The sequence below is a fragment of the Lithobates pipiens genome, unplaced genomic scaffold (assembly GCF_037356315.1).
Source record: "Lithobates pipiens isolate NorthernLeopardFrog02 unplaced genomic scaffold, aLitPip1_a1.2 Scaffold_8, whole genome shotgun sequence".
NCBI classification, from domain to species: Eukaryota; Metazoa; Chordata; class Amphibia; order Anura; family Ranidae; genus Lithobates; species Lithobates pipiens.
Genome location: NW_027507903.1, coordinates 674,440,858 through 674,462,842, shown reverse-complemented (window position 1 = coordinate 674,462,842; position 21,985 = coordinate 674,440,858). Strand labels below are relative to the sequence as shown.

At 43.3% G+C, this 21,985-nt stretch overlaps 1 protein-coding gene across 1 annotated transcript in view; it reads right to left on the bottom strand.

The window, feature by feature from the left end:
* LOC143962520 (ribonuclease inhibitor-like) overlaps nucleotides 1-21,239 on the bottom strand; it is a 157,827-nt gene extending 136,588 nt beyond the window's left edge. The window contains exons 1-2 of the mRNA XM_077471794.1: nucleotides 21,221-21,239; nucleotides 19,131-19,389 (exon numbers count right to left, since the gene is read on the bottom strand). Of these exons, the coding sequence (XP_077327920.1) occupies nucleotides 19,131-19,389; nucleotides 21,221-21,239 (278 nt within the window). The remainder of the gene's footprint in view (nucleotides 1-19,130; nucleotides 19,390-21,220) is intronic.
* Nucleotides 21,240-21,985: the final 746 nt, after the last annotated feature.

Genomic DNA, 21,985 nt, shown 5'->3' with positions numbered 1-21,985 from the left:
CCCCAGGATCACATATCGCAGAGCCCGTAATGTAAAAAGTTTCATCGCCCTGAGCAAATTGAAAACAACCAATAACAAGTCAAAGCCACCCAGGACATTTCTCACCCTGAAGGGCATGTATCAATGCAAAAAACTGAAGTGCCTGACCTGTAAATTCGTCCACCACCACCAAAAATCTTTTACACTAAGGGCAATACATATCAATTTAAAGAATTTTACAACTGCTCCTCTGAGTTCGTAATATATGCGATCCGCTGCCCCTGCAACCTACTTTATATTGGGCGTACCATTCGTACCCTAAGAAAGAGGTTCAGCGAGCATCGCCAATCAGTAGAAGGGGATTCCAATCTCACCATCCCACGACATTTCAAAGAACACCACCAAGGGTCTACAGAGGGCATGCAAGTATGGGCCATTGAACAGATACCTGGATCTTTCTCCCTCGCAGAGCGTTTTAAACGCCTCTGCGAGAGAGAAACCTTCTGGATATATACGCTAGACACTCTCACGCCTGGAGGCCTCAACGAAGAAATAGAAATTAACTCAGTTGTGTAATCTTCATCCACTATGCCTTCCTAACGAGACCTCTTTTTCCTCCCCCCCCCCACCACAAATCAAAATCGACGCGCTTTTTCAGATCCCCCTGTATGTGTATGTATGCACGTGCGTATATATATATATGTGTATATGTGTATACATGTATTCAAGTGTACATATATAATCTTAATACAAAATTTCTTATTCTATATTGAATTTTATAGTATCAAATTTTCTATATATATTTTTTATACTATTAATGCCTGAATACCCATCAAAGAAATATATCCTTGGTGACTTCTTTGCCCTTTCTTTATATAATAAGGTATATACTCATTTTTATTTTTATTTTTATTTTTTCTTCATTTCTTTTTGCAAATATCTTCGTGCTTTTAATAATAATAAAAATTCCAACTCTTATCATTTTTTTACCACTATTAATTTTTTTACCACTATTATTAATTTTTATCCATATATTCATAAATAAAAGTTTTTTTCACAATGACCAAGTTCCCTACATAGGCACACGCACAATAATATGCAGCAAGCCTGCAGCACATAGCTTACTAACACCAGGCCCTGGTCGTAACAACCCCGCCCCACAGAGGGTGGCACCCTAACCCGATCGACCAATCAGAACTGTCTTCTCCCTATTTGACCACTTCCAATATGGGTCGAGATGCCTAATGAAGGAGCACGCATGCTCCGAACGCGTGCAACGAACGTCATCACAGCGCGACCCCGCACGACCAACAAACGGATCTCCCTGATGCTGCTACACCGGGCCGTGAGACGCTGGGAACCACCGGCGCCACCGGACGAAAGAAACAGCTGAAAGAGAAACCACTTCTCCTCGGGAGCCCTGCGATGTCCCCCAGAAACCTTTCCTCACACGTAAAACGTGATGTGCCTGAAACATTCTGGTAGAGAGTGAGTGTATTACTTTACAAATAAATACCTGTGATCTAAAAATACTGCACTTAGGTTGGCGCTGTTTTTCTTCTGTTTGTATATCTTCTAAAGGTGCCTTCTACCCTTGAACATGCTGTCTACCTGCTTGTGCTAAGAAATCCTCCCTTTCTTATGGCTATCCTTACAACTATTGACTATTGGCTATAACAATGACCTGCTATGATCCTGCCAGCTACCCATTGACTATTATCTGCCATATTTTCTGCCATATTCACTAAGAACTGCAAAACTCTGCGGAGCAGCAGATTTAAAACCCTAAATCTGTTATACACATAAACTATAGCAGATACCCCATTTCCCCATCCCATTTCTTTCCCCTCCATTTTTTCCGGGTTTTTCCCCAACCCCCCCCCCCCCCCCTTTTCCTTCCCCCCCCCCATCCTGGACATATACAATCCAGCAGCGCAACGCACAAAAAAAATTTTGGTTTACTCAGTAGTGCACCTCGACCCTATTGTGGACCGATACCAGTCCTTACAGAATAGCAGACTGTACCTCACTCTGCCCTATGTACTGTAGCACCCTAGACAGACCAAGTTACCAGTCCTGATAAAGAGCTTTGTGGAACAAGTGAGTTGTGACTGATTAGCAGACTGCAGCAGAAGGGCAGCAGTCAAGTATAATATTCTTTCTATATTTGGAAGAAAGAATATTATATGTGTACAAGCCTATTACCATACCACTGATACCAGTCCTGAAAAGAACCTTTGTGGAACTAATAGTAACAGCTACTGATTAAACTGACCCTCACTGCCTGACACACTGCTTCCTGCCTGTCCCTATATAAAATGGCAAAACAGAGGCTACTGGAACAATAACTGGTTACTGGGATAGCACGTTTGTGGACCTGATAGTAACAGCTAATGATGATGATGACTAATCTGGCTGTCCCTACAACAGCAGCACACAGCGTCCTGTCCCTTTCTCTAAACTGACAAAAGACACTCAGGCTGCTGCAACAATCAGTAGCACAGCAAACCTATATACACCTAACACCTATACCAGTCCTGAAAAGAACTTTTGTGTACCAAATAGCTAGCGATTTATCTCTCCCTACTCCACACAGCAACCTCTCCCTATAGTGACAAAAGAAAGAATGTAAAATGGCCGCCGGATCGGGTGTATTTATAAGTTAGGGGGAATGTCCAAGTGTCCATGTGCTGTAATGTCTCAATTGGCTGTCCTGTACCCCATGATGGATGTGTCATCATAGGTCAAAGTTCTTTTACACAGAAAAATGCGGAAGTCCGCCGGGCGAACAGCGGCAATAGTCCGCTGATCGGGCGGACGGCGAACGACCGGAATTCGCTGCGAAACGACCGCCGGGCGAACCGTTCGGCCATCACTAGTCTCCAGACCTAAACCCTATTGAGCATCTCTGGGGCATTCTCAAACGGAAGGTGGAGGAGCACAAGGTCTCTAACATCCACCTGTTCCGTGATGTCGTCACACAGATACCATGAATCAGACTGAGACAGAAGTGCAGTTAAACCACACTTATTTAATAATAAAAAGGTAAACAGAATAAACGTAGTCAGAGCATAGCTAGAGTTCCGGAACCGGTACGGATAGTCAGACAAGCCAAAATGCAGAGATGAGCATAGTAGAACAGCAAGCAGGATTTTGAGCCAGAAGGAATGTCAGCCAAGCAAGTATTTAAAAGGAATACAGGAGAGTGCCTCTAGAGATGTGACCAAGGCAAAGGCAGAGATCATCTGGGCTGGGTGGCTTAAGTAGGCAGGACTGATGAGCAGGATATCATCAACAGGTGAGTCACTGTTTAGAGATAGGAGCTGGCAATTAGCCGACAGCTGAGCGGCCAGCTTTGAGAAGGAAAAGCTGAGCCCACCTATGACAGTACCCCCTCCTCAATGAACCTTCGCCCTCAGAGGACCACCAGGCTTGAGGGAAAACGTCTATGGAAATCACGGAGGAGGACAGGGGCATGTACGTCCGAGGATGAGATCCAAGAGCATTCCAATGCACCAGGTACTGTATGTGCCCACGGAACCTACAGGAGTCAACAATGGACTGTAATTCATACTCCTCATGGTTCTCAACCTGTACAGGGTGAGGCCGAGGCACCGAAGTGGTAAAGTGGTTGCAGACCAAAGGTTTTAATAAGGAAACATGAAATCCTGTGAAGAATATGGAAAGGCCCAATAAACCGAGGTGCGAAATTCAGAGAGGGAACATGAAGTCAGAGGTTGTGAGATGACTGCCAGACCCTGTCCCCAAACTGGTGGGAAGGCGCAGGCAGGCACCTGCCGTCAGCATAGAGTCTGTACCTATCATTAGCATGTCGCAAAGCCTTCGAGACTTGTGCCCAAGTGAAACGAAGGCCACAGAGATGCTCCTCTAATGCAGGAACACTCTGTGGAACAAATGAGTCAGGCAACATGGAAGGTTAGAAACCATAGTTCGCCATAAACGGGGACAATCGGGAAGACAAATTCAAGGCACTATTGTGAGAAAACTCTGCCCATGGTATGAGGTTTGACCCGTTGTTGTTATGATGGTCAGAATTGTAGCAATGTAGGAATTTCTCATATTAGACTGCGGGTGATAAGCAAAGGAGAAAGCAAGCTGAATTCCCAACTGTGCACAAAGGCTCACCAAAACAGTGGCACAAACTGACTACCCCTGTCTGGGGAGGGGTGTTCAGCTCATCCCTAGTCAAGGGTACTAAAATCCGCTGTTTCCACCTGAATTCCAGGTTGGCCAATGAATGGGGGAAGAACGGGAGCTGCAGAAGTGGTGGACTGCCAATCAGGATTAGAAAATGCATCAGGAAGGGCACTATGGGCTCTTGGTGGCTGCTAAAGTCTATGCGACTCGAATGAGCCAAACACCCCCCGGTTCAGTTCACACCAGAACCTGCGAATGGGACGAAAGTTTGTTCAAACTTTGGAACCCCGTTAAAGTCTATGGGACTCGAATGTTTAAAATCAAAAGGTGCTAATTTTAAAGGCTAATATGCAAGTTATTGTCCTAAAAAGGGTTTGAGGACCCGGGTCCTGCCCCAGGGGACATGCATCAATGCAAAAAAGTTTTAAAAGTGGCAGTTTTTTCAGGAGCAGTGATTTTAATGTTTCTTAAAGTGAAAAAAGTGAAATATTCCTTTAAATATCGTACCTGGGGGTGTCTATAGTATGCCTGTAAAGTGGCACATGTTTCCCATGTTTAGAACTGTCTCTGCACAAAACTACATTTTTAAAGGAATAAAAGTCATTTAAAACTGCTTGCGGCTTTAATGTAATGTGGGGTCTCAGCAATATGGATGAAAATCAGTGAGACAAATGGCATGGGTGCCCCCCCAGTCCATTAACAGGCCCTTTGTGTCTTGTATGGGTATTAAGGGGAACCCGCACTCAAATTTAAAAAAAGGAAAGGTGTGGGGCTCCGAGACCCTATATACTCTGAACAGCAGTATACAGGCTGTGCAAATAAGACAGACTGTAGGTTTGTTGTTAAGTAGAATCTGTTTGTAATTTTGAACTGGTACATTTTTAAAGTGTAGCTCAAACAAAAAAAATAGTTTTTAAGCTTTTTGGAAAACATAGGGCTATCAACCCTGTAACTTTTGTTTTGCCATCTGTGCACCTCTTCAGAAGATTTCACCTCATTTGCTGTCCCAATGACAAATGTTTTTTGAAAATTTGGGGGTTTTAGTGAAACAAGGATTGGTGAAAAAGCATCAGTGGAGGGGAGAGACGTTTTTCCCATATTAACTCTTAAAGGAGAGAATTTCCCTTCCTAGGGGTAGATTTCATCTCACTTCCTGTTGTCTGCTTCTGTTTGCAAGTAGGAGTTGTTTGTAAGTTGGATGTTTGAAAGTAGGGACCTGCCTTATATACTCTGCAGAAATTTGGGCCTTAGGTGTTGGTGTTGCCACAACACTGGAAGCCCTCACAGTTAGTTTTGGTGGGCGCTGGAACGCCCTGCTGTGAACTATTATATCAAGAATTTAATTACATGCCATTGTTGAACAGTGGTAGAACAATTGGGCCTTTGGTGGTGGTGGTGGCGGTATTGTCACAACACTGTAAGCCCTCACAGTTACTCTTGGTGGGTGCAGGAATGAGCCCTGCTGCAAAGTATTGCATCAAAAATTACAATTACACCCCCCTGTTAAACAGGGGCTGAAAAATTGGGCCTTAGGCACTGGTGCTGGTGTCACAAGACTGCAACCCCTCACAGATATTGTAGTTGAGGACAAAAACAAGCCCTCCTGCAAAATATTGCATCAAAATTGTAATTACACGCCCCTATTAAACAGGGGCTGAAAAAGTGGGCCTTAGCCACTGGTGGCAGTGTCCATAACCAAAAATGTTCTTCCAAGCTATCAGCATGATCATTGAGGAGGAAGAGGATAGTCACTCAGCATCAGCATAGGCAGTCTTGAAGGGATCTGACATTTCAAATAAAATATTTGGTTACATCAGCATCAGGTGCTTTGTAGCAGTGGCGCCCCAAGGGGGCAGAGGGGACCATGGCCCCACCAACATTATACTGTGCCCCCTCATGTGCCCCAATTAAAATGTATTTTTTGTGCGTAACATTTTTATATAATATACAGTTGAGTAATTTTAAAACAGAGTAGCAGTTAAAAATGTCTTTATTTTTGGAGCTAGTGCTGATGCCAGATTGCCGGGTGCCAACCCCCACCCCCTCGCACATTCCATCAGTAAGAAGGGAGTGGCAGAGGCGCAGCTGCAGGGGATTTCCGCGCCTCCTTCTCCTCCTCGAGCCCAACCTGGACACATGAATGATTCAAAGTCAATTGTGGCTCCCTATTGACCTGATGTGCCCCCAGCATTGCTGCCTAATTTAAAATAGAGAATGGGGCACCCTCTAGCATAGAGCAGAGGCAGGGCTGCCCATGTCTCTGACATGATGGATTGTTTCCTGGGCTCCGTAGTGAGGACAGTGCCTGATAACGGAGAACACCCCCGGCCAGCTCACATTACACTGTGACACAGGCAGCTTGGAGCAGGGCTAGAATGGCAGCGCTGAAGGTAGCAAAGAGGTCAGAGTGTTTCACTGATAAGATCTAAATGTACATGTGCATGTGCATAGTGTCTGGCTTTGTTTCTGATGGACGTGTGTAGTGTTCCTGGAGTGGTTACTTCAGGCTCTTCAGGTGTCAGGAATAGTGTGGACATAAACAGGGGTGGGGGGGGCTCTGGGCTGGCTTCTGCTGTCAATTTCCAGGTTTCCTCTGCCCAGAATTCCTCCGATATGTCCTTGGGATGATCTGAGCTGTGATCTGGCTAATGGGGTGCTGTGCACAGGAGGCTATATGAGTTATTATATGGTCATTCTAGGAAGTTTCATCAGCTTCTTCCTTTTATCACACTTTCTCTATGACCCCTTTCACAAAGGTGATCCAATCAGGTCCAGATCCTCTCAGTTTTTTAGGCAGACCTGATTGGATACAGCAGTCTCTCCTATGGAGCAGCAGATGTCCACTGACACCAACTGTCATCCAATCTGATCCTGTCCATCAGAAACAGATGGACGGAGGTCCTATTTTCCATCTGTCTGGTAGATTGAAGGGCATCAGATGGAAACAGAGAGGCGGTCCTGTCAGGTCACCTGAGACAAGGTGACAGATGCACTCTGTAGGAGTCAGAAGTGCACCGCTAGGTAGTGGACCTTAGGACTGACTGCTGCGGATTGTACCCAGGGAGATTCAGGACACGGGTCTACAGGATCACTAACACAGATCCCAATGGGAGCTGGAGCATAGATTCCCCAGGGCGTGGAGTCTAAGAGCCAACGGGTGTTCGCCAGAGCCTCCAGTGGTGAGGATGGACTTCGCTGCAGTCTGGCTCCAGGTCACGGCCCCTAGGGTCTCACAGCTCATGCTCACAGTAGACTACAGGAGAACAAAGCAGCAGCCTGGAATGACAAGAATAGTAAGGGGATACGACAGAGGTCAGGGCAACTAGCAGACAGGAACAACAGAGTACACACCAAAGGTTCAGGATCACATGCAGACAGGGATGGTCAGGGATATGCAAAAGGTCAAGGTCACAAGCAGACAGGAATCATTGAGAACACACCAAGGTCAGTAACAGAGTCAAACAGAGCACAAGCAAGCAGGCAAGCAGGAACCAGGAAGCCAAACACACAATGAATGCACAATGGTTGAGCAGCACTGTTGGCTTGCAGTGCACAGGTTAATATAAGGTTCCCTGATGGGGCCTGGGGTGGAGCCATGCTTAGAGGAGAGGTTATAAAAACCACCAGGTGGAAGTGGCTGGCCTCTTAGTCTGAACACATGAGGGGAGGTAAGCAAACAGGAAGATCACTGCATAACCATGACAGGTCCATTTCCATCTGATTGTCTGATAGAGGAGAGCAGGACTGTGTCTGTGTCCACTTTGAATAGCGGAGCAGACACATCACCCACCAGCTTAGAGTGGATCAGAAGAAACATCCCCCACTGAGCAATGATGTGCACAGCTGTGTGTGGTAGTGCAGGTGTTTTTTTTTTTCATTCAGGCACTCCATGCAGTGCAAGTGGTCTTCCAATGCACTTCAGCATATCTATACATTGCTTTGGCGCAAGATTCTCACAGACATCTAAACTTATTTTACGGATACAAGAAAGCTTTTGGTTTATTTAATCATGCCCCTTTCAGCCCTACCCATTGTTAATACAATCTGGCCATACCAACTGTTCACTGTGGTGCACATGGCATACCACATTACTGCCCTCCTTGGGACACCAAAAGTTTTTTTCAATCCTATAGATTATACTACACAAAAAGCTGTGCAAGTGTAGTCCCAGATAGCAGCGGCCCAGGATGATTCCCTGGGAGTGAATTTCAGCCCCCAGCATGCTGAGCAGGAGGAGGAAGAGGAGGAGGGGAGAGAGGATGATGAGAGTAGAAGAAGAGGGACCATGAGGTATGAATACTTTTTCAAGGCAGTGTGTGTATATGTATGTGTGTATATATACACACACATATATAATTGTGTTTTATAGTTGGCCCACCTGCTTTTGTCCCTGTCCCCCCATGTGCCCCCCTAAATATGGAAGCCGGAGTCACCACTGGATCCAAGACTGATTCATTTTTATGACGGTCAGTCGATCAACAGAGTTGGTGGACAGGTGCACCCTGTGATCAGGGAGATCAATTGCATACTGTGCAAGCTCTGGCCAGTGATCCATCCTCAAGACCCAGTAACCCAGAGGATTTTCAATAGGAAAGGTGTCCAAGTCTGATCTTGCCCCTAGATATTCCTGCACCATGTAAAAACACACACTGGCGATGGTTGCTGGAACTGATCATACCTTGGGGCTGCGGACTAAAAAACTGTCCGAACGCATCGGTCAGACAGCCCCTACTCCACCGCTCCTTCTGTGACTGACCGAAGCCTCAGCAACACGTTGTCCAGGAACAGGAATTTGTAACCTCCCAGTCTCTGGGAACCATTCTGCAAGGCCTCCCGAAGATGTTTCATCCTCTGCTCCCTCTATGACAGCAGGAGTCCTCTGGGTCACTAAGGACAACATGATCCGCAGCCACCTCCTCCCAGCCATGTACAAGTCCATTTGTTTCTTGGGACTGTAAATGATCCCTTAAAGACTGCTGCTGTTGCAGATGCTGAGTGCTAAACTTCACCTCCATGCTGACACAATCCTCTTGTGTGATCGGCGGACCAGCAGGAACACTGTCTTGATAAAGGGGACCTTGAGCGGTAAGGAAGTCCTCTTTCTGCCTCTGTTCTCCTTCAAGTGCCCTGTCCATTATTCCATGCAGCGTGAGCTCCAAGAGGTGGACAAGAGGGACAGTGTCACCGATGCATGCACTGTCACTGCTCACCATCCTCATGGCCTCCTCAAATAGTTACAGGACAGTGCATGCATCCCTGATCATGACCCACTGGCACGGGAAAAAAAACAAGCTCCCCTGACCCTGTCCTGTCATAATCATCATCATCATAATCGTCATAATGATCATCGTCATAATGATCATCGTCATAATGATCACCCAATGTTATATACAGAGAGGTCAGAGTTCGGTTTGTGGAGATAACGGAGGAAAGATCATCACAGCACCATAATGTCCCTTTACTGTACTTAATACTGGAGGGAGAAGCAGGAAACAGGTGAAATGTTCTTCCAGGGAGGGGCAGAAGTAGACGCATCCAATGAAAAAATGAGTGGGTGGGGTCTTAGAAAATGAAATGTTGGGACATTTGGATGGAATATTGGTAGGACCTCCCCTGTGAAATGGAGGTAAGTCGTCACCCACCTGAATAGTCTACACACTGTCTGACTTTTTGACGGAAAATGTGCGATCGGATCATGTTGTCAGAAATTCCAACCGTGTGTGGGCTCCATCAGACTTTTCCCATCTAAATTTCCGACACACAAAATTTGAGAGCAGGATCTAAAATTTTCCAACAACAAAATCCATTGTTGGAAATTCCGATTGTGTGTACACAATTCCGATGTACAAAGTTCAACGCATGCTCAGATTCAAGCAGAAGAGTCGCACTGGCTGTTGAACTTCATTTTTCTCGGCTTGTCATACATCTTGTACCTCACCGCGTTTTTGACGTTCGGAATTTCCGACCAACATTGTGTGACCGTGTGTATGTATAGCGATACCCTCACTTAAGAGGGCCGCAAGTTTGGTTTGGGTCCTGAGCACAGCTCCGCCAACCCCCCGGCAATCTGCACTACCCACTCTGGCACAGTTAGTATCTAGCAATACACATTAAATCACTTATACTCTAAATATGTGTGTGTGCGTGCGTAACTCAAGCTCATAGACAATCTTTGAAAGTATATAACTGACTTTACTTGTTGTTTTATAAAAGGAATAACATGAATTGAACATTTGGTTTGCAACACATAAGCAGGTCCCTGCAGTAACCAGTAATAAAGATAAACAGAGTAATCAGCACAATAAAGTATTGCTATGCAACTCTAACGCTGCCCTTTTTCAGCTACTTCCCCGCATGGGTAAACTAACACCCAGCACTGTCTACCTATGCAGTCAGGCCTGACTGATCTAGATGGAAGTCCAGTAAAACAATATTCGCTAGCAATCTTTCGGTGGTGCACTTGAAGAACAACTTTGTAATCCAAACGAATAATAAAGATAAAGCATCTGTCTTTAAACAGCTCTCACCACCCGGACAAGTCCAAGTCCGGTTTCTCTGCCTTTTCGTCTAGGAACAGGAATCCACCGACCTCCGAGTCTTCAATCCTTCTGGTGTACTGCAGCAAGGAATGAGAAAATGTCTCTCAGGTGCAACTAGGCTGGCAGAGAGCTCTTTGGAAAAGAGCACAAGGCCCAGGCTTCAGGCCTTGTGCCTCAGCAGTTCAGCACAGATCTCCTCTTGCTTGAAGAGAGGGGGGTGTCCAAAAAGGAAGAACTAGGCCTCTCCCCCTCCTTATATATCCTCCCCCATGAGTCTTTGAGACATAACTCAAAACATCCTGGGAACCAGCGGGGTTCTGGGAACAGTAGTTTTATAGTCCTTAAAGAGACCCCGCTACACATGCAAGACAAGTTTGAGCCAACATCTGTCATAAAAAAAATCCATGGATTTTGTTGTCGGAATGTGCAATCGTGTGTACGGGGCATTAGTGTGGTGTTACACTGTTGCTGGTACATTGCAGCGTACGTGGTAACGCACACATTGGAGGTGTGAAAGGCTCCATATAGATTCCCTTTCACACTAAACTGCGGCACATCGATGGGAACCGGCCACATGGGAAATAATGGGATTTCTACTTCACATGCATCTCCATGCAGCAAAATCCATGAGGATCACTAAACACACTGACAAGTAATGATAATATGTTAGCAGATCAACCAATTATTGGACAGGGGACCCTCAGGCAGAGACGGGTGATGTCATTTCCTGCCTGGAACTGAAACAGGAAGTGGTGTTGGTGAGTGATATTATCTTCTGCCCAATTGGCTGCTGGATATGCTGACATATTATTGGTTGTCAGTGCATTTATTGTCAATAAAGAGATAATTGTTTTGAAGGACGCACTTCACTATTGGTGGCATTTTTGTTTTTTTGGAGTTCTATATCCAGCCAATCAGGAGGGACTAGATCCCTTAAAAGGACCCCACACTTGTGACAGCTGATCTTGTGGGAAGTCCCCCGGGCCCATTGAGCCTCCCAGAGGGGGGTGACAAGCACATCACACCTATATTGTATATGGGGCATTTCATCAGCACGGAGGTGGAGGACTCGGAACACACTTCATTTTGCAGTGACACACTGGAGGGGGCGCCATCATTGAGGAAGATTGATCACAGATATATGGACTTTCCTCTTATATATCCAACTAGATACATTCATTTTACAGCACTGGAGTTGTGGCATCAATTACTTGTAACTAGTTATTGTTTTATTACATTCATCATTTCCATCAATAATGTGTTAAGGGGGCAGTTTTGATTGGGCAATTTTGATTGTGGCAATAGGATGAGGCAGTTTTGTTTGGGCAATTTTGATTGTGGCAATTTTGATGGTGGCAGTATGATGGGGCAATTTTGATTGGTGAAATAGGATGGAGTAATTTTGATGGGGACAGTATAATGGGGAAATTTCATGGGGACATTTTATGGGGCAATTTCATAGGAACATTTTGATTGTGGCAGTATGATGGGGGAATTTTCATGGTGGCAGTATGATGGAGAAATTCTATAGAGGTAATTTTAAGGGGGCAATTTGATGGAGCAGATTTGATGGTGGCAGTATGATGGGGCAATTTTGATGGGTGAAATAGGATGGGATAATTTTGATGGGGCAATTGAATGGGGCAATTTTGGTGGTGGCAGTATAATGCAAAAGAGAGGGTATGACAGGATCACGTAAATTTGTTGTGCCACATCCTAAAACATCACAACAAAAAAGAGGGGGTCCCCTGGGGGTGGACTTTTAAGGCACGTACAAATTATAATAGTATACAAATTATTTTATTACATAAAACCAACAAAAGGTAATTGAATATACAGTATACATTAAAAAGTACACCAACAGGTATATATGCAACCAGTATTGATGCTATGTCGTATCATTCATTTGAACAGAAACTCCCTACGCATTTCGGAGCTTGGAAAAGCGTGTCCTTCTTCAGAGGTGTGTGGATACAATGTTTCTGTAGAATCTAATAAATGGCAAGGAACAGGGTAGCACAGTTATATAGTATCTAAACAGGTGGTGACAGATGGGTACAAAAAATTGTTAAACAGACACAATTTCAAAATACTTACAATACTGTTAACATATATGACAATAGCCGCTGGGCACCATTTGATAAAAGAACAAACAATTGTACAGGACCATATGGATATATTTGACTCCGCCAATGCTCGAGGTATATGCCCCAGTCGTTCTCTATTCAATAAAGTGCTGTAGAGATCCTGCAGGAGTGGTGTGAAAACAGGTCTACAGTCCCCTATTGGGGAAGAAGATTTTTTTCATATGAACTGGGACTTTTATAGTTGTTTTACCCAGAATAATACCTGGATAGAAAAAATGAGAAATAAAAAGTAATGATAGTAATTTGAATGGGGTAAGAATACAGTGGTGTGAAAAAGTGTTTGCCCCCTTCCTCATTTCCTGTTCCTTTGCATGTTTGTCACACTTAAGTGTTTCGGAACATCAAACCAATTTAAACAATAGTCAAGGACAACACAAGTAAACACAAAATGCAATTTGTAAATGAAGGTGTTTATTATTAAAGGTGAAAAAAAATCCAAACCATCATGGCCCTGTGTGAAAAAGTGATTGCCCCCCCTTGTTAAAACATACCATAACTGTGGTTGTCCACACCTGAGTTCAATTTCTCTAGCCACACCCAGGCCTGATTATTGCCACACCTGTTCACAATCAAGGCATCACTTAAATAGGAGCTGCTTGACACAGTAAGGTCCACCAGAAGATCCTTAAAAGCTACACATCATGCCGAGACCCAAAGAAATTCAGGAACAATTGAGAAAGAAAGTAATTGAGATCTATCAGTCTGGAAAGGGTTATAAAGCCATTTCCAAAGCTTTGGGAATCCAGCGAACCACAGTGAGAGCCATTATCCACAAATGGCGAAGACATGGAACAGTGGTGAACCTTCCCAGGAGTGGCCGGCCGCCCAAAATTACCCCAAGAGCGCAGCGACGACTCATCCAAGAGGTCACAAAAGACCCCACAACAACGTCCAAGGAACTGCAGGCCTCACTTGCCTCAGTTAAGGTCAGCGTTCATGCCTCCACCATCAGGAAAAGACTGGGCAAAAATGGCCTGCATGGCAGAGTTCCAAGGAGAAAACCACTGCTGAGCAAAAAGAACATCAAAGCTCGTCTCAATTTCTCCACAACACATCTTGATGATCCCCAAGACTTTTGGGACAACATTCTGTGGACCGATGAGACAAAAGTGGAACTCTTTGGAAGGTGTGTGTCCAAGTATATCTGGCGTAGAAGGAACACTGCATTTCATAAAAAGAACATTATACCAACAGTAAAATAGTGGTAGTGTGATGGTCTGGGGCTGTTTTGCTGCTTCAGGACCTGGAAGACTTGCCGTGATAAAAGGAACTATGAATTCTGCTGTCTACCAAGAGATCCTGAAGGAGAATGTCCGACCATCTGTTCGTGTACTCAAGCTGAAACGAACTTGGGTTCTGCAGCAGGACAATGATCCTAAACACACCAGCATGTCCACCACCGAATGGCTGAAGAGAAACAAAATGAAGACTTTGGAGTGGCCTAGCCAAAGTCCTGACCTGAATCCTATTGAGATGTTGTGGTATGACCTTAAAAAGGCCGTTCATGCTCGAAAACCCTCTAATGTAACTGAATTAGGACAATTCTGCAAAGATGAGTGGGCCAAAATTCCTCCAGGACGCTGTAATTTCAGCGTTATCGAAAACGCTTGGTTGCAGTTGTTGCTGCTAAGGGTGGCCCAACCAGTTATTAGGTTTAGGGGGCAATCACTTTTTCACACAGGGCCATGATGGTTTGGATTTTTTTTCACCTTTAATAATAAACACCTTCATTTACAAATTGCATTTTGTGTTTACTTGTGTTGTCCTTGACTATTGTTTAAATTGGTTTGATGTTCCGAAACACTTAAGTGTGACAAACATGCAAAGGAACAGGAAATGAGGAAGGGGGCAAACACTTTTTCACACCACTGTAGATATATATAAATAAAGACTGAAAGTTAAACATTGAACAATGCTTAAAAAAATAAAAAAATAATAAATAAATAGAAAATAAATAAAAATTAAATAAAATGTATTTAATTTTTATTTATTTTCTATTTATTTATATTTTTTTATTTTTTCATATATTATTATTATTTATTTTTTGCATTGTTCTCTAGCAGCACTTTATTGAATAGAGAACGACTGGGGCATATACCTCGAGCATTGGCAGAGTCAAATATACTCATATGGTCCTGTACAATTGTTTGTTCTTTTATCAAATGGTGCCCAGCGGCTATTGTCATACATGTTAACAGTATTGTAAGTATTTTGAAATTGTGTCTGTTTAACTATTTTTTGTACCCGTGTGTCACCACCTGTTTAGATATTATATAACTGTGCTACCCTGTTCCTTGCCATTTATTAGATTCTACAGAAACATTGTATCCACACAACCCTGAAGAAGGACACGCTTTTCCAAGCTCAGAAACGCGTAGGGTATTTTCTGTTCAAATGAATGATACGACATAGCATCAATACTGGTTGTATATATACCTGTTGATGTACTTTTTAATGTATACTGTATATTCAATTACCTTTTGTTGGTTTTATGTAATAAAATAATTTGTATACTATTATAATTTGTACATGCCTTAAAAGTCCACCCCCAGGGGACCCCCTCTTCTTTGTTGTGGCAGTATAATGGGGCAATTTTGGTGGGGGTAATATGATGGGACAATTTTGGTGGGGGCAATATGATGGGGTAATTTTGATGGGGGCAATAGGATGGAGCAGTTTTGATGGGGCAATTTTGGTGGTGGCAGTATAATGAGGCAATTTTGAAGGGGTAATATGATGGGGCAATTTTGATGGTGGCAGTATGATGGGGCAATTTTCATGGGTAAATAGGATGGGGAAATTTCAATAGGGGCAATTTGTGGCAGTATAATGGGGCATTTTTTATGGGGGCAATAGGATGGGGTAATTTGAAGAGGGCAATTTGATAAGGGGCACTATAATGGGGAAATTTGATAGGGCAATTTTGATGGGGCAGTATTGTGGGGGCAATAGGATGAACCAGTTTTGTTGGTTACAGTATAATGGGGCAATATGTTGGGGCAATTTTGATGGTGGCAGTATTATGGGGCAGTTTTGATGGGGCGGTATAATGGGGCAATTTTGATAGGGCGGTTTTGATGGGGGGTATAATGGGGCAATTTTGATGGGGCACTTTTGATGGGGGCAGTATAATGGGGCAATTTTGATGGGGGTAATATGATGGGGCAATAGGATGGGGCAATTTTTATTGTGGAAATTCTGATGGTGGCAGTATGATGGGGCAAGTTTGATGGGGAAATAGGATGGGGTAATTTTGATAGGGGCAATATGACAAGGCAGTTTTGATGGGGCAATTTTGGTGGTGGCAGAATAATGGGGCAATTTTGATGGGGTAATATAATGGGGCAATTTTATGGGGGCAATAGGATGGGGTAATTTGAAGGGGGCAGTATAATGGGGAAATTTGATGGGGCAATTTTGATAGGGGCAGTATTATGGGGCAATTTTGATGGGGGCAATAGGATGGGGCAGTTTTGATGGTGGCAGTATAATGGGGCAATATGTTGGGGAAATTTTGATGGTGGCAGTATGATGGGAAAATTTTGATAGGGCAATTTTGATGGGGCGGTATAATGGGGCAATTTTGATGGGGCAATTTTCATGGGGTCAGTATAATGGGGCAATTTTGGTGGGGCAATTTTGATGGGGCAATATGATGGGACAGTTTTGAAGGGGCAATATGATGGGGCAATTTTAATGGGTGCAATAGGGTAGGGCAATTTTGGTGGTGGCAGTATAATGGGACAATATGGATTGGAAAATCTAATGGGGCAATTTTGATTGGGCAATTTGATAGGGCAGTTTTGATTGGGCAGTTTTGATGGGGCAATTTTGATTGGGGCAGTATAATGGGGCAATTTTGATAGGGGCAGTATGATGGGGTAAATTTGATGGGGACAATAGGATGGGGCAGTTTTTATGGGGCAATAGGATGGGGAAATTTTTATGGGGGCAATTTGATGTGGCAGTTTTGATGGGTCAATTTTAGTGGTGGCAGAATAATGGGGGCAATATGATGGGGCAATTTTGATGGGGCCAATATAATGGGGAAAATTTGATGGGGTAGTTTTGATGGGGCAATTTTGATGAGGGCAATCTGATGGGGCAATTTTAATGGTGGCAGTAGGATGGGGCAATTTTGATGGGGGCAATATGATGGGGCAATTTTGATTGGGGACAATATGATGGGGCAATTTTGATTGGGGACAATATGATGGGGCAATTTTGATGGTTGCAGTATAATGGGGAAATTTTGATGGGGATACTTTGATGGGGCAGCTTCTGCAAAAGATAATTGCTTTTTAAACAATGCTAATTGTAAATGATATCCCTCTTTCTGTGCAGATGTTTATACATATATATGTATATATAAAGGGGAGGGGAGGTTTCCATAGCTAAGGGGCGGGACCTTCCTCTGACACTGCTGTTGCTATGGAAACCCAAACTACAACCTATCACACAGCTCGTGCTGCTCTGAGCATGTGCGAGATCTGGAGGTGCATGCTGGGTAACCATGGAATACAGGAAGAGATACAGTCTTGCTTCAGATGCCCACACATGAGATGGCGGCGGCCTGCTGGGACTTACAAAAGTAAGAAAAAAATGCTGCAAAAACAAAAAGCGGCCCTTGGATTACAGCGTACCTTTACTAGAATACATGAATCATGAGGATTATAGGGGGAGATTTATCTACAAAGTAACATTTCTCCCGCAGCACGGCTTTATATATACACAAGTGCCTTAAAAGCCCCCCTTAGGGGTATTTATTTGTTTCTAACAAGTTTTTGGATGTGGCACTACTGAGAGGAAATCCTCACCGACTCCATTTCTACAATTACCGGGATAAAGTTGTTAGTTTTCTGTATAAAGTGTATTAATACCAATTCATTATTCTGCAGCACATTGTTCCAGCACTGAGGTTGTGGTAGTAGCAGACATATATTCGATGTAGTATTTGCTTTGTATTATCATTTTTGTTGTGTAATTATTATTTGGAAGTATCAGGATCAGGTGGTTAGGTGGTTTGTTACATAGTTACACAGCCGTATAGTAACACTGGGGTTGTGGTAACACTTACCTCTGTCTGCAGGTAGGTTGTCTGTGTAATATAGAGCAGAGCTACACTAGTTTGTTATTTAGTGTATAAAATATGTAGAAAGATAAAGAATAACAGAAAATACAACAAAGACAAAAGGACAGACACAGTCTGGCTGTGAGAATAAAACAGAAATAAACGTTTTCTGAGGATTATCCTGTGACAGGAACATGTCAGGAACATCCGCTATTCACCGGTTAGACCGACACCATGGGAATCACCCCGTCCATATCTCAGGATCCTCAATTTATGGATGTGGGTGGAGTTTAGCCATCAGCCAATCAACCCCGGGGGGGGGCGTTCCCTGCCCAGCCCACAAGCCGGTCCTGTGTTCTGAAGGAACCAGAGCTAAATGGACCATGAATGGTTCTGATGGATGAGGATTGGTAACATTGGCATGTCAGTCTGATCCCAACAAGACCAATCAGTGCTTGTCTGGTGTGATCAGACCCCATAGAACCATTCTGGGGGTTCTCCTGGATTCTATCCTCACTACACATACAATGTTATATGTACATGTACCCCAACATGTCTACAATCAGGGGCAATTATTTCCATCTCTCTGCAACTCATATTTTATTTTGTATGAGAGATAAAATAGATTCCTCTGATCTCTGATATAAATCAATGTCTGGCAGACAGTTCGGGGTCTTCTCCCTGTATCGGCCTCGTCCCCTGCTGGGCTTGTAGATGAAATGACTAGGAATTCTCTTTGAGGCTCGATGAGGTGACAATTTTATATCTACAAGGATGGGGGGATTTTATTGGCATCTAGGGGTCACTTCTGGTCTAGAGACTCGCTCTGTCCTTCCGGATTCTAATTGAGGACCATCTGTCTATGATTGGTCACTGAATGAAGAGAATACGGAGTCCTGTGCGTCTTCTGGTCTGTTTTAGGTCCAAATTCAACCCAAAATTCCGGGAGAAATTGGACCTGAAACGGTGAATGGAGATGCACCGGACGCCCTGCTGTGACCTCCAGTGTGACCCCAGTCAAAGTCTGATCTCTGATAGTCAGCGGAGGGGGGAGGGGATGAAAGCCAATAACAGCGAGTGACCTGAAGGACTATGATGGGAACTCCCAGTGTAACCGGCCAATCAGAGGTCTGTATTTGTATAACTTTCATCTAGGTGACATGTCTGGATCCCTCACATAGAATATTTATACCAGAATCCTGCAGAATATTATATCATTTATAGGATAATTCTCACTCCAGACTCTGCAGATTACAGCCAGGATCTCTGAGCCCCTCACATAGAAGTTTTATTCCAGAGTCTTCCAGATTATTCCTTGATAATTTCAGTGTGGTGAGGGATCGATTATTGATAAGAATGGATCGGAGATCATCACAGCCGGAGGAAGTCACACCACATCTCCCCAACCTGCAGAGACAAATCCAGACACATGATATTATATTATAAGAGGAATATGAGGACTTATTCCCATTTAGTAAAAAGTAACATAACATCACTAGAGCGGAATATCAGAATATACAGAATGTTATACAGAGGAAAGATCTTGCTATTAGGGAAGCTGATAAAGGTGAAGGTGGTGTAGTACTTATGTCTACACAGTATAAAGAGGGGGCGCTGTGACCGCTTAGTCACCCCCTTATGTACTCGGTTATTAAGCAGAAACTCACAGTGTCTCATACAGAGGCTTCTGAAATTGATAGATAAAGGAAAGAATCTGGGGGGTTTATGAAATAAAACAGCAGAATGTCTGATGGTGGATACCCCAGTGACCCCAATATTCCATCACCATCATCATTTACATTGTTTACATTGTTGTCCTGTTGGAGCTCATTTTTTAACTACCTTGTTAAATCTTTTTAAGAATAAAATTATTTTTGAATTACTTATACATTGTTGATTCGATCCACTATCTCTGCTGCCTAAAAATAAATTTTCCATATTTTCAGGGTGAGCAGCACTCTCTAACTTGTACTGGTATGTGTCTTCCCCTTGTTGTAATATTCCATCACCTTCCTAAAGTCCACCAATCAGGAGATCCCATTGAAGATCACCGAATTATGGCAGGAATAGGATCCCTTATAGAGAATGTAGGGGGGAGGGGTAGATAAACATTTCCAGCCTTTAGCGCTGAAACTTCTGGGATATATTAGAGATACAAGTACTATATTGGTGGATATTCCACATTTACAATGGGATTCTACATTCACATGGGGGACACTTCACATTAAAGCACTTTATTCTTCCATCCCCCATTCTTTAGTATCTCCAGCAATCAGATATCATCTCCATAGATATAGATCATATACTAGGATGTTACAGGAATTATTACAGAGGACTGTAAAGAATGAAGGTTTTTTACCTTAACTACTTCAGCCCCGGAAGGATTTACCCCCTTAATGACCAGAGCACTTTTTACAATTTGGCATTGCGCTGCTTTATCTGGTCATGTAACGCTGTACACAAAGCAAATGTGCGTCCTTTTTTCCTACAAATAGAGCTTTATTTTGGTGGTATTTTATCACCTCTGGGATTTTTATTTTTTTGCAATATAAATGAAAAAAAGATTGAAAATGTTGAAAAAAAAAATTTCTACGTTTTGTTATAAAAACAAAAATCCAATAAACATAATTTTAGTCATACATTTAGGCCAAAATGTGCTCAGCCACATGTCTCAGCTAAATAAATCCCAATAAGCGTATATTTGTTGGTTTGCACAGAAGTTATAGTGTCTACAAACTAGGGTACATTTACTGGAATTTACGCAGCTTTTAGTTTATGACTGACTATCTCATTTCTTGAGGTGCTAAAATGACAGGACAGTACAAAGCCCCCCAAATTACCCCATTGTGGAAAGTAGACACCCCAAGCTATCTGCTGAGAGGCATGGGGAGTATTTTGCAGATCTCACTTTTTGTCACAAAGTTTTGAAAATGTAAAAAAAATTGAAAATCTATTCTGTTAAAGACTGTCCATTTATGTATCCATGCATTGAGATTCTGTATGGACTTTTTATGTCTGTTTATATGTTGTTTTTACAAATCTTTTGAATAAATATTTTTTTTATGATAAAAATAAAAATTTGTTTGCATTAAAAGTCCCACTGTACCTGGGGTACTGTTATCCCTTTATTTAGAGATATTACTTAATTTTTTATTTTATTTCCTTTTCTTTCTTAATTTTCCCAAACAAATGAGATCTGCAAAATACTCACCATGCCTATCAGCAAATAGCTTGGGGTGTCTACTTTCCAAAATGGGGCCCGGCTTGTCTCACCCTGCTCCAGCCTGCTGCTGATCCTGCATCACCCAGCTCACCGGATCACTGACCTGCATCTGCCAACCGCATTCCGGTCTTCCCTGGTGATCCATCATCCACCCATCTGTGCCAGCTACCACAGATCTCATAGGCACTCTTACCTCGCTGTGCTCTCAAGGCTACTGTCCCAACTCCAGTGGCTCCTGAGCCAGGGCTGTAAGAGAGGTCTCCTCCTACAAGTCAGGCTGTACGATAAGGTAAGTATCAGTATCAAACAGCCATGTCTGAGCCTGCAGGAAGAACCTCACCAGTGATGGAGATTTGTCAGCACCTCACAGCTCTCACACAGGCCATGAAATCCTTACAGGAGGGTTACGTTAAGCTGAAAGAACGGGCACAGAATTTAACAGTTCCTACTAATGCAGCTTCTGCATCCTCTGCTGCACCTACACAGACTGTCTCCACTCCCTCAGTGGTGATGCCACAACCCCAACCCAGAGTCCCCACTCCAGAGAGATTTGCAGAGGAACAAACTAACTTCCGGGCCTTCCGCAACGCATGTCAGCTTTATTTTGCTTTGTAAGCGAAAACTTTTTCACTAAAATCCACCAAGGTGGGATTTTTTTTAAAACCAAGAAAAAGTTTATTGCGCAAAAACAATCAGGTGCATAACTATTGCAGCAATTTAATCGGGTGTAGTCATAATTAGTATTATCACTATAATACAGCTTCTAGGTATAAACAGTTGTATAAAAGCAACTAACTGTACAAATATATTATTATTGATTTTGGTGGTGCTGCATAAATTGACAACAACATTTACCATTGAACTTGTA